Source organism: Maniola hyperantus, chromosome 4 (genome assembly GCF_902806685.2).
Source record: "Maniola hyperantus chromosome 4, iAphHyp1.2, whole genome shotgun sequence".
Lineage (NCBI taxonomy): Eukaryota > Metazoa > Arthropoda > Insecta > Lepidoptera > Nymphalidae > Maniola > Maniola hyperantus.
Window position 1 is genome coordinate 2,295,370 of NC_048539.1, and position 13,428 is coordinate 2,308,797.

At 38.1% G+C, this 13,428-nt stretch overlaps 2 protein-coding genes across 3 annotated transcripts; one reads left to right on the forward strand and one right to left on the reverse strand.

The window, feature by feature from the left end:
• Nucleotides 1–1,177: 1,177 nt before the first annotated feature.
• Nucleotides 1,178–1,729, forward strand: LOC117981948 (uncharacterized). The gene has a single exon (XM_034968214.1). It carries the CDS (start codon nucleotides 1,178–1,180, stop codon nucleotides 1,727–1,729), a length of 552 nt encoding a protein of 183 aa, XP_034824105.1.
• Nucleotides 1,730–1,814: 85 nt separating this feature from the next.
• On the reverse strand, nucleotides 1,815–12,161 carry LOC117996963 (uncharacterized). Of its 2 annotated transcripts, none has more exons than XM_069498129.1 (5): nucleotides 12,100–12,161; nucleotides 8,168–8,245; nucleotides 6,977–7,191; nucleotides 5,794–5,935; nucleotides 1,815–4,307 (listed from the first exon to the last, which is right to left on the reverse strand). In XM_069498129.1, the coding sequence occupies exons 2-5, from the start codon at nucleotides 8,208–8,210 to the stop codon at nucleotides 3,277–3,279; spliced, it is 1,431 nt and encodes a 476-aa protein (XP_069354230.1). In that variant the 5' UTR covers nucleotides 8,211–8,245; nucleotides 12,100–12,161; the 3' UTR covers nucleotides 1,815–3,276. The 2 variants fall into 2 exon arrangements, with proteins under 2 accessions (XP_069354230.1, XP_034841002.1); XM_034985111.2 differs by lacking the exon at nucleotides 12,100–12,161 and adding an exon at nucleotides 8,732–8,838.
• Nucleotides 12,162–13,428: the final 1,267 nt, after the last annotated feature.

The following is a 13,428-nucleotide window of genomic DNA, read 5'->3' on the forward strand; positions in this document are numbered from 1 at the left end:
ATAAGTTCTCAAAGTAATCACATAATAATTCCACCATCCTACTCCAATAACGAGCGGTGCGCCCTCTATGGGGTCATCAAAGGTTATGGCGTTTAATATCAAACTTTTATACGCAATACCACCATTAACGAGACCTATTACATTAAAGGGAGGCTTCGACCCATTTCTGTGAATTGATGGTATAGTCCGTACAAAATGAGTTCTACACGCCATTTTAACTCTATGGGACAAGTGGTACCGATTACGTTGTCTTTCTCTAAACTAAATTTAGAGTGTCTGCATCCTTTTCTTTTTAACAATGCTAAAAAGGGACAGAACATGAACTTTACATTTAACTAAATAAATAAAACGTTTATTTTTCAATCATCTAGTTACACACATACATGGATTTGATCTTGAACAAAATTTGCGTGCTTGTTGACATAAGCATATACAATATTAAAAATAGTACAAAATCAAGAACTGGCTATCCTAGCTAGATTTTTAGATCTACATTACACTTTACATTTAAAGACTCTAAATTTTAGTGCACGCTACAAATTTAAACAGCAGGCTCGCGACTGTGCGCTAAAATCACGGGTTTTACAATCTAAAAACTAAATTTAAAACTGTCAAACTGCGTCTGTCCTTTTCATATTACATTAGTAAGACGAGTATGCGAATCATCATGATCAACCCATTGCCGGCTCACTACAGAGCACGGGTCTCCTCTCAGAGTGAGAAGGGTTTTGGCCATAGTCTACCACGCTGGCCAAGTGCGGATTGGCAGACTTCACACACCTTTGAGAACATTATGGAGAACTCTCAGGCATGCAGGTTTCCTCACGATGTTTTCCTTCACCGTTAAAGCAAGTGATATTTTAATTACTTAAAAACGCACATAACTCCGAAAAGTTAGAGGTGCGTGCCCGGGATCGAACCCCCGACCTCCGATTGGAAGGCGGACGTCCTAACCACTAGGCTACCACAATACCACTAGGTATGCGAATACCTACTCTAAAATTAGGTTGTGCTTAGAATCAGTACCATGTCGTATCAAAAGTACTGTTCACCTTTAAAATAAGGACTAGAATCGTACAGTACGTGGCCGACAGTAACGTACATCGACCTTTAGGTTTGAGCGACAGAGACAACGCTCTACAAAGCAACTTTTACGTACCACAGTAAAAGTAAATGTATGGTCTTTGAGGCCGCCGGTACAAAACGTCCTCAGAAACCTGTGCTGCTCTCTGGCGTCTCTTTAGACACGGTGGAGCAGTTCAGGTACCTGGGGCACGTGATTACTACCGACCTCAAGGATGATGCAGATGTTGAACGGGAACGGAGGGCACTGTCGATAAGAGCAAACATGATAGCCCGCAGGTTTGCTCGTTGCTCCACCGGTGTTAAGGTTACGCTCTTTAGAGCGTATTGTACGTCCTTATACACGTGCAGCCTGTGGGTTAACTACACGAAGAAACGATACAGTGACCTCCGGGTCCTTTACAACAATGCGTTCAGAATGTTGATGGGGTTGCCCCGATTCTGCAGCGCCTCAGGCATGTTTGCGGACGCGCGCATCGACTGCTTCTATACTAATGTACGCAAGCGGTGCGCGTCGTTGGTGCGCAGAGTGCGGGACAGCCCCAACACCATTCTGCAGATGATTGCAGCCCGACTCGACTGTCCTTATCTTCGGCATTGCTGTGAAAGACATGTTCCAGTACCAATGCCGGAGAGAAGGTACTAGATATTTAATTTTATTTTTATTTATTAATTATTTTATGTATTGTTATCTTACTTTTATTAATTTCAAAGTTGTTATTATGGGTATGTTAACCTGAAATAAATCAATTTTATTTTATTATTTATTAAGTTAAAATGCCGCGTGAGAACTCATTTTGTACGCATGTTTACACTAAGTATTAATGTTTTTCCCAAATCATAGGTATATTTTAGATTTATTCCTCCACTAGCTTATGCTCGCGACTGCGTTCGTGTGGACTACACAAATTACAAACCCTTATTTCACCCCCTTAGGGGTTGAATTTTCAAAAATCCTTTCTTAGCGGATGCCTACGTTATAATAGCTATCTGCATGCCAAATTTCAGCCCGATCCGTCCAGTAGTTTGAGCTGTGCGTTGATAGATCAGTCAGTCACCTTTTCCTTTTACATATTTAGATTTTTTCTTTAAAATCTGCTTTTCAAACAGGTGCATGGTAACCACAAATAAAATGGATTTATTTTCGTGATTGGGGTGTGGGTAGGTATATTATAATACTAGCTGATGCCCGCGACGACGGATGGATTTACATGTTTCAAAATCCCGCGGGAACTCGTTGATTTTCCGAGTTAAAAAGTATGTGTTAATCCAGGGTATAGGTAATCTATCTCCATTCCAAATTTCATCCAAATCAGTTCAGCCGTTTTTGCGTGATTGAGTAACAATGGTAATAAACATCCAGTAGTAGGATTAGGATTATCCCAACAACAAGTTGGCCTCTTACAGCCGCACTCAGAGTCGCTAATCGTTACTTAAGATTGAGTTAAGACGAGACAGATTTATGTGAGAGATATAGATAGCTCTGTCTCGTTTAACTAAACTTAAGTAACGATTAAGCGACTCTAAGTGCGCGGCAGTTAGATTAATTATTAAAAGGTCTATGGTTGGCCTACATTAAATAAATATTTTTAATTGACTCCCTTGAAAAAGGACCCCGGATGGGTTCGAAACTAGTCGGGCTAACGTCTACTAAACACGTGAGTACAGCCGGGACAGATATTACATATAATGGAAATCACTCACGATAGTTTAAACGCTAAAACATTTTTAAATTGTAATTTTAAGAACTTTGGTCAATTCGCTTCACTTATTATTTTATTCCATGACATAGTATTCCTAAGCACACAATTATCATTATTTTATTTGTTTATTATTATATTAATAATCTTCACCTCTTTATAATACTAGTGTAGATTGTTCAAAAAAATACTTCTGAACTCATAAACTTATTATAACATGACAGTAATTTTTTTTAAAGAATAAATTAGCCATGTTGAATGACACTTTCCTCTCCAACTAAGCGTCAAGCTTGTGCTAGGAGTAGGTACGACAATAGTGCAACGGGCGGGGTTTGAACCGTCGACCTTTTGATTTTCAGTCCACTCCAGTACCCGTTGAGCTATTGAGGCTCTAAAAATTTATACTATAAGTACGATGAACTTTTATATATTACATAAATCAAGCTATAAATCCTATTTAATATTAAAAATGTTACAAATATTTGAACTTAATTTAACTTCCTACGTTTAAGTTTATGAACTTTTTGTGCAGAGTTTTTTTGTACATAGAGGATTTTGTAACAGACACTGGATTAGTAGTAGTGAAATTTTCATGAAAAATTATGTTTTCTGTCGTCAGTTCTATATCAATTATTTTTGTTACATTTGTCTGTTCTACAACACCGTTTGTTGAATTTAAATTAGTAGCTGTTACATTATATTGTAAATTCACATCTGTAGTTAATTCATCTGTTATATTTTTAAATTCAGCTACGCGTTCCATAAATTCCATACTAGCTTTGTTCTGTTTTTCGATTTCCTTGCTCAAACTTGCTATCATTTCTAAAAAAGTGTTTTGATTCGTTGAATTCGTTTCATGTGAGTATTTATTGATATCTGTGTTCTCATTTGTAGAGTTCATTGAGATAATACTAACCGCTGCATTATTTAAGATAGAATTTGTTTCATTTTCTCCATCTAGCAAAAAATGTAAGTCTGTAAAGTTTACGTTTGCGTCTGTTGCAGATTCTTGGTTAACTGCTTTATCCACTTCTATGTTTAAACTAAGTCTAGTATCGTTTTTAGGTTTACCTAAAGTGCTTTCAACTAAGTTATCAATCAAAGTCTCCAGAGTAAAGTTAGCTGTATCAGTCTGATATAAGTAGATAGCCTCAACATTAACTCCATTATTATTTTCGCGTTTAGCTAATAACTTCTTGTAAACTGGCCTGTAGCTTAACGAATCATTGTCTGGATACATCGATACGAAGAACTTGGTTTGCTTTGTGTCACCACTTTTCTTATAACGACGTGCTCTATGGAACGGCGATTTTCCATGCAGCAAGTGCTTGTTCGAGGGCCATCTTGTCTTTGATATGTCTATATTCTTCTCTTTGTTCAACTTTTCTGATTTTTTATTCTTGACCTGCTCTCGTAAATTGTATTTCATTTGCAGTTTCGGCACTTTCTTGTATTTCATTACTAATTCTTTAAATGGGTTCGGCCGATGTATTAAATCATTTGTATTTGGTTTCTCTGTTGTGTCTGAAAATAAATTTATACAAAGGTCATACCTATTTATTTTCAAAATTATAACAAGCATTATACAAAATCGAGTAGGTATGTAGTGAACAATAAAAGGGTTTAGATTTATTTTAGTTTTAATTTAATGTTGTTTTTTTTAAATTTAGTAGTGTAGTAGCTTTGGAATTTGGTTTTGCTCGTGTGAAATGCGACCCAAGCGGTATACTTCAAGGTATAGTTCGGGTTCTATTAAACTGATTTTGATAGAACAAAGCGGTATGTATGTCTGACTATTTACTTTCGAAGTAAGTTGCAATTGGTTCAGCTGTAGATTTGCCCATATATCGCCGCCGTTCTCCAAGGATCTCCACATGGCTAAAAATTTGTACCGACAACCGTTGTGGCGATTTAGATTTCGTCCGTCTATTGGGATTGATAGCCTAGTGGTTAGGACGTCCGCCTTCTAATCGGAGGTCGGGGTTCGATTCCGGGCACGCACCTCTAACTTTTCGGAATTATGTGCGTTATAATTAATTAAATGTCACTTGCTTTAACGGTGAAGGAAAACATCGTGAGGAAACCTGCATGCCTGAGAGTTCTCCATAATGTTCTCAAAGGTGTGTGAAGTCTATCAATCCGCACATGGCCAGCGTGGTAGACTATGGCCAAAACCCTTCTCACTCTGAGAGGAGACCCGCGCTCTGTAGTGAGCCGGCCATGGGTTAATCATGATGATGATGATGAACCTTGGATGATTACGGGGAGCTCCTTCCGATTCATTTTCAGCAGAGGGGTGTGAGGGGGGGGGGTTTGTTGTACTTAATTATTTTATTGTATTATTATGAAATATGATTTCTCTGCGCCTGCATGGTTACTAAATAATCAGCATCATGGTTACTAATAATTCATCATAGACAGCAATATTTAAAATGTTAATAATCATAAATTATCATCAGAATGTGGCGATTTAGATTCCGTCCGTCTATTCTATTGGGAAGTCTTCCAATGCTACAAATGATGTAGAATTTTGAGTTACCTACAGAGGCGTATCTAGCCCTAGTGGCGCCCGTGTGCAACCACCACGTGTGTACCCTGGCGCCCTCTAGTCTAGTAGGAGCAGGGTCAAAATGGAATACTAACAGTTATATTTTGTTTGTTCTGAACAAACAAACAGAACGAGTCCCCTAGGGCCATAAGCCAAGATTGGCAGGCCCAAGTCGGTGTAATTCCGACTTAAAAATAGTCACCAGGGCACAAAGTTGCCCTGCGTCCCACCCGGGTAAGGAGGCCATGCCTCGAGGCCCGTACCCCCGCTTGGCCGTTCCGGCCAAACGGAGAAGACCCGCACAACAAAAGTTAAATTTTCAAACGGATTTTTTTTTTTATATAAAGAATATTAGCCATGTTAAATGACAAATATTGCCCTTTCCTATTTTAAAAATTAGACCCGGCGCCCGTGTGCGCCGCACACCCTGCACCATAGGTAAAGATGCCTCTGGTTACCTACCTCCATATGCCGTCAGTATGTCAGGTCTCTCCAATAAATCGTTCACTATATCCCTGTCATCCATTCCGAACGTTGCAGCTTTCCTTGTACTCTCATAACTAACTTTCGGCACGGGATTCATCATAAACGTGGTTTCCTCCATCTTTAGAGAAATAAAAACAATAAAATTATAAGATTACCTACTCTACCTATAAGGAGACCTACGCTATTAAATTTCTACTAAATCTTCTTTCTACATTTTATTTATTTATTCAGATACAAGTTAGCCCTTGACTTCAATCTCACCTGGTGGTAAGTGATGATGCAGTCTAAGATGATAGCGGGCTAACTTGGAAGGGGTATGGCAGTTTTTATTAAACCCATACCCCATACATCACACTAATCTTACTATCCTACTAATATTATAAATGTGAAAGTGTGGATGTTTGGATGTTTGTCACGCAAAAACGGCCGAACGGATTTGGATGCAATTTGGAATGGAAATAGATTATACCCTGGATTAACACATAGGCTACTTTTTATGCCGGAAAATCAAAGAGTTTCCACGGGATTTTTAATAACCTAATTCCACGCGGACGAAGTCGCAGGCATCAGCTAGTATTATATAGTGTGTGTGTGTGTGTGTCTGTGTGTGTTTGTGTGTGTGTGTATGTCTGTTACTCTTTCATACAAAAACTACTGAATGGATTTAGCTGAAATTTGAAATGGAGATAGCATATAGGTACCCTGACTTAAAGCTTGATTAATTTCATCCCGGAAAATCAAAGAATTCCCGCGGGATTAAAAACCTATATCCACACGGACGAAGTCGCCGGTATCATTTAGTATTTGATAAACTAAGTTGACGAAAATATTAATCTTATCACCAACGAAAAATATTAACGAACGATTTAAAAGATTGAACTTGTAAATTTATTTTTGGATAAAATCCTTTCGTGTTTGCATTTGACTCTATCCAGGAATTTTTCAACTTGTGACACTGTGATTTTATTTCAGTTGTTAATACCTAAACCAAAGCCTAAACTGAACTAAATTGACTGGTTTTAAAGTAGTGCTTTCCTTTTTCTTGGGGAACATTGTGAAAGGAATAGCAGTACTTTGGTAGACCTGTCGTTCAGAGATTGCAATAGCCGAAAAAGCACTAAAGCCCTGTCAAATAAACCTATTATTCTTTCTTTCTTACCTTCTTCCTCTCCGTTTTTTTCAAACATCCATTAGGGTAACAGTAAGTGGGGTGTTGGTAACATATTTGTATGCAGACGCAAGCCGGCGGCGTGTTGTGGAACTCAGTGAATATGAGGTCGAAGAAACGCTCTATGAGAGCTGTACTGCTGAGACTGTCGCACTGACTCAGTTTGGAAGGCTGCGGGTTTATTGCTATGTACTGGCCTTTGCATACTGAAACAAGACAATGTTCACATACCCGATTAGGTACTCATTATCATCATCATGATCAAAGAGGGAAAGATTTTTTATCTAACCGATAACAACCAAAAAAAACTCAGCAGTTTTTCTTTTCAAATCTTATAACTTGCTAGTTAGATCATCATCACATCGTCATGATAAACCAATTGCCAGCGTACTACTGGCCTCCTCTAAGAATGAAAGGTGTTTAGGCCGTAGTCCGCTACGCTGGCCCAGTGCGGATTGGTAGATTTAACATCCCTTAAAGAATAATATGGAAAACTCTCAGGTATGCAGGTTTCCTCACGATGTAGCCTTCACCGTTAAAGGTCTGCAATTGATAATATATTGGATTGCTGAAAACGTACATGATATAGCCCCGAAAAGATGGAGGCTATCAAACTAACACAAAATCCGGCCAAGTGCGTGGCGGGCCACGCGCAGTGTAGGGTTCCGTAGTCACAATCCTCGAAAAACAGATGTAACTCCTTAACCTGTGAACCCTACTTAGCCATGATAGTTTTCCTTTAAAATTGATTATATATACTACTGCTGTGAATTTTTTCACGTCCCTATATACTACCATTTGGCTGATAGAGGGGGGAACACTTGACTCTAATAAAAATTAACACTTTAAAACATCATATTTTACAAACGGATCTAGTATTCAAAAAATGATGTTCCCAGACCTAGGGAATTTTAAAAGACCTATAGAACGATACCCCACACTATGGGGTAGACGAGAAAAAAAAAGTTCACCCCCACTTTTTTGTATGGGAGCTACCCTAGAAAAAATATATTTATCAAAATTTTATTTCACCACTTTGTCGGCGTGATTAATATTAATTCCCATTCCAAATTACAGATTTCTAGCACTAATAGTCTCCGAGATTAACCGAGGACGGACGGACATGTCGAAACTATAAGGGTTCCTTGTTTACTACGGAACCCTAAAAAGTAAGTACTTTACCTTCAAATAAAGTGCCAAGCATCATATAAACAGCTGTTTTCATTGTAGCAGGTATTTCTCAGAAACTAGTTAGCAAAACTAGAACAAAAATTGGTTATTAATAATCATAATTTTCCATTAAATAATACCTACTATCTAATATGTACTAAATGACAATGCAGAAATCATGATTCTGTATTATAATACAGTATGTAACTCGTTTTTCTAGTCAGTTTCTTAAGTCTATTCTTACTCTATGCTTAAGGAAAAAAGGAACCCTTATAGGATCACTTTGTTGTCTCGTTGTCTGCCTGTCTGTCTGTCCGTCTGTTTGTCGTGTCTGTCAAGAAACCCTATAGGAATAAATCCCCCCCCCCCCCCCCCCATAGGTTACAGATTAGCCCATTTCCATATTACACTGCATCATCACTTATCACCAGGTGAGATTGCAGTCAAGGGCTTACTTGTATCTGAATAATAAATATATAAATAAATAAACTCTATTTTGAAACATACTTATGTAGTTAAGTCCCAAAAATAAACTAACTATTCACTAATCAGTACAATAAAACAACGACCACTTACTTTCTCTAGTAGTAAGAGTGCATGTATTTTTCAAGAAGTCGAAACATCGTTAAAAATTCAAGAGGTATTTCCTGGAACGGGTCGTTTATCTGTATCGGACTTCAACGACTGCGGGTAACAGAAACTTTGCGGAAATCGCGTGCACGTACTTTGCCGATATCGATAAGCAAAACGACTTAAGAGGAGACATTTGAACCTAAAGTATACGAAAAACTCACCCTATTATTAAAATTACTATCTGATGCCCGCGACTTCGTACGCGTAGATTTAGGTTCATAAAAATTCCATGGGAACTTTTTAATTTTCCGGGATAAAAAGTAGCCTATGTCACTCTCCAGATCGAAAATATACCCATGCAAAAAATCACATCGATCTGTTGCTCTGTTGCAACGTGATTGAATGGCAAACCAACAATTCAACAAATAAACACACTTTCGCATTTATAATATTATGGGTAGTAATTAATGGGTCATTAATTGACTTACCAACCCCCAATATCTAGCAATTTGGCATAAGCGACTTTAAATTGCAAGCAATGTAAAACCTCTAATGCCTGGTAAGTAATAAATCCTACTAATATTATAAATGTGAAAGTGTGGATGTTTGGATGTTTAGATGTTTGGATGTTTGGATGTTTGGATGTTTGTTACTCAATCACGCAAAAACAGCTGAACGGATTTGGATAAAATTTGGAATGGAGATAGATTTTACCCTGGATTAAGACATAGGCTACTTTTTATCCCGGAAAATCAAAGAGTTCCTGCGGCATTTTCAAAAACCTAATTCCACGCGGACGAAGTCACGGGAATCAGCTAGTTATAAATAAAGAAAAAGGTTTATTTCTTAAATTTTCCCACACATCATACATGTTATAACAGCTAAGAGGTTATCCCGGCGCTTCCTTCAATTTGAGCAAATGGTGTCTTGTAAAACACCGATAGGCCGGCAACTTTTCGGCGGTGACAGCAGAGAACGTTGCGCAAAGCTACTCCCCTGCGAGGGGAGGGATCGTGTTGCTTATTGAAGACGTACATTGCTGATATCCTGTTTGGAAAAATAAACGAGTTTCAATGGAAATTGTTTTCGAGTGTACAATCTCATTGACGTCGGTCGTCGGTACAACTCCGTGGGAATTGTATTTATTTCGATACACTATACCCAATCCGCGGAATAAACCTAGTTTTTATTTATCTTCTGTACATGGTATAAAATAAAGTCGCTTCCCGCTGTCTGTATGTATGAACGCGTAGATCTTTTAAACTACGCAACGGATTTTAATGCGGTTTTCACCAATAGATAAAGTCCACACTAACAATCTAAATGCGAAAGTGTGTCTGTTTGTTTATCTGTTAGTCTGTCTCTCTGTGTGTTTTCCTTTTCCTTTTCACTGACCATAATATTATGTTTAACCGAATTTGACAGAGATAGCTTGCAACCCGGAGACGGACATATATAGTCTACTTTTATGACGTGAAATCGAAGAGTTCTTACAGGATTTTGAATTTAAAACCAAACAAAAATTAATTAAACACATAAACATTAGATTTTTTTGGAACGAACCAGTGATAAAATTCATTTGATGATTCAAAAACACTATACTTGTAAAAGTTTTTTTGAATTAAAAAATATTCTATTCAATTTCTGTTTGACAATTTTAAGGATGACAATTGTAAGGATTAATTGTGGTCCAAGCTCTGTCTCTTAGCTTGAAAGATGGAAATAATCTAAATATATAAAATAAAAAGGTGACTGACTGACTGACTGACTGATCTATCAACGCACAGCTCAAACTTCTGGAAGGATCGGGCTGAAATTGGGCATGTAGATAGCTATGATGATGTAGGCATCTGCTAAGAAAGGATTTTTGAAAATTCAACCCCTAAGGGGGTGAAATAGGGGTTTGAAATTTGGGTAGTCGACGCGGACGGAGTCGCGAGCATAAGCTAGTTGGATATAATCTCAATTAAAGTGAATCGCAAGTTCCATTGTAAATGGACCTTTACTATCGTAGGCTATATATAAGTATGTACCTACAGGCTCATCACCTAAATACATAATCGACCGTCTTTACTTTTATAGCCTACTTTATGGGTTCCCCTCCCATTGTTACTCTGAGTCTGCGTACACGCCTTCCCATATTTACAAAACTAGTGAATGCCCACGACTTCGTCCGTGTGGATTTAGGTATTTTGTCCGGGACATAAAGTAGCCTATATCATTCCCCTTGATGTAAGCTAACTCTGTACCTACCAAACTTTATGAAAATCATTGAGACTGTTGGACCGTGAAAACTAGCAGACAGACAGACATACAGACACACTTTCACATTTATAATATTAAGGATGGAATATGGATTATATCTCCGATATTATTTGTCTGGGCTAATTTCACTGTTAATGATTTATTGATACTAAAAGGGTATCAATTCCAAAAATTGAATTCAATGTCAAAATACGAATAAAAGTGTATATACCAGTTTGAAGATATGGCTTAGTTTATACACACACATTAAGTGCTGATTAACCGCGAGGTAAACGTTCTTCAGCGCCATCTATTGCTCTGCTCCGCCACCTCTGTACCAAATTTCATCAAAATCGGTTGAACTGTTGGGCCGTGAAAAGCTAGCAGACAGACAGACAGACACACTTTCGCATTTATAATATTAGTATGGATATTATGATCAGGCGTTATGACGTCCGCCTCTTATTCAAGATGTCGGGGATTCGATTCCGGGCACGCACCTCTTATTTTTCGGGGTTATGTGCGTTTTAAGAAATTAAATATCACTCGCTTTAACGGTGAAAGAAAACATCGTGAGGAAACCTGCATCCCTGAGAGTTCTCCATAATGGTCTCAATGGTGTGTGAATCCGGCAATCCGCACTGGGTCAACGTGGTGAACTATGGCTTAAACCGTTCTCATTCCGAGAGGAGACCTGTGCTCATTAGTGGGCTGGTGATAGGTTAATCATGATGATGATGAAATTATTATCGTCAATCGAACATAAATTTAAAGCCATCTGTTTTTTCTTGCAATATAGTTTATTTATTTATTCTATTGTTCTATTGAGTTAATTTATGACACGTGTAAGGGACTAACTACACTTAATTAGCTGAATGAGGAGGTTTTCAGGCAACGTTTGAGAAATTTTTTATAGTTGGCGCTGAAAACTACCACCACTAAAGATTAAAAATAATACCTATATCTAAATCATCTATGCTTTAAATTTTTAAATTTAAATCGGATGCGAAATTAATAAATTACTTCTATTATAGTTCACAGATTTTGTGGGGAAGAAACGTAAGGAAAATTGCAGTGCACGCTAGCTCTTACTCTTCTAAAAGGAGGCTACGCCTCGAGGCCCGTACCCCTGAGAAGACCCTGTCGTCGTCATTTAGCTTTGGTCCATAGAAAACACTAGTTCTGTATGGAGTTCTGTATGCGTTCGCATCCGTTCAGCTTTCCGCGTCTATTCAGCTTTCGCGGCAAACCTGCATAAAATGAGGACAAGTTTGTTATTATTATGCGCGCGCATGCAACGCCAGTGTTCAGCGCTGTCCCCAATTTCAACGTCGAGGACGCACAGAAGCGAAACAGCGCTAAAAACTGGCGTTAGCATGCTAGCAGACGTACGGTGCTGGACGCGGCTGATAGAAGTGGAAATGTGTGTAACCAATATCGTTCAGCGCAGAGGCGGATTAAATGTCGAGAGCGCCCTAGGCAAGCCCCTCATATAGGCGCCCCTCTAACAGCCATATTAAAAAAATTACTAACTTCGAAAGAACGAGGAATCGTCTCATTGCATAGCTGGTAGTTGGTGATTATACTATTTATGTGAACGAGTGAAGAATATCACGTCATGATAAAAAAAAAACTTTTTTATTCGAATAAACTTTTACAAGTACTTACGAATAGTCGGATGCATCTACCACTGATTCGGAATGCCTTTCCTACCGAGAAGAACCAGCAAGAAACTCGGCGGTTGCTCTTTTCAAATATTTGATATAGGTACAAGATTATGCCATGTATAAAATAGTATTTGCAGTCTTGTGCGTTGTCGGAACGAGCTGCAGGTCAAATCCACGCTCTTTTATCATTTAGATAATCTTCAATTGTGTAATATGCTTTTTTCAGGAGCATATTATTAATAGATTTTTTAAACTTGTGCAAAGTTAAAGTGTGTTGACGCTTAATTGGAGAGGAAAGGGGAATATTAGTCATTTAATACGGCTAATATTCTTTTTAAAAAAAAAAAAAAGTAAGTCCAAAATAGTTTGCGGGATTTTATTATAAAAGATAATACCCATACCCACAAATGACTTTTGGACTTTCCTGAGGCGGAAGGTAGGAGCTGCAAGTTTGTCTCTGTTAATACTTATATATATAAGATAAGATAAGTACTTCGCTATATTAAAGAAGAGGCAGTTTCGGTCACTCCAAGATAATAATATGAGAAGGGATAATTAGGTAGGCTAGGTAGGAACTCTACATGATCGCGCGCGCCCCTTCGTATCCCCGCGCCCCGAGGCACGTGCCTAGTTTGCCTTAGGGATAATCTGCCTCTGGTTCAGCGAAATGCGAATGGAGCTGAATAAATGTAATTACTCTCTAAGAACGTGTTTACTAAGTGCCCACTTATGTCTGAACTAGTATACCTACCTGTTCAGTCTTAGGTTTTATAATCCATACTATACAAA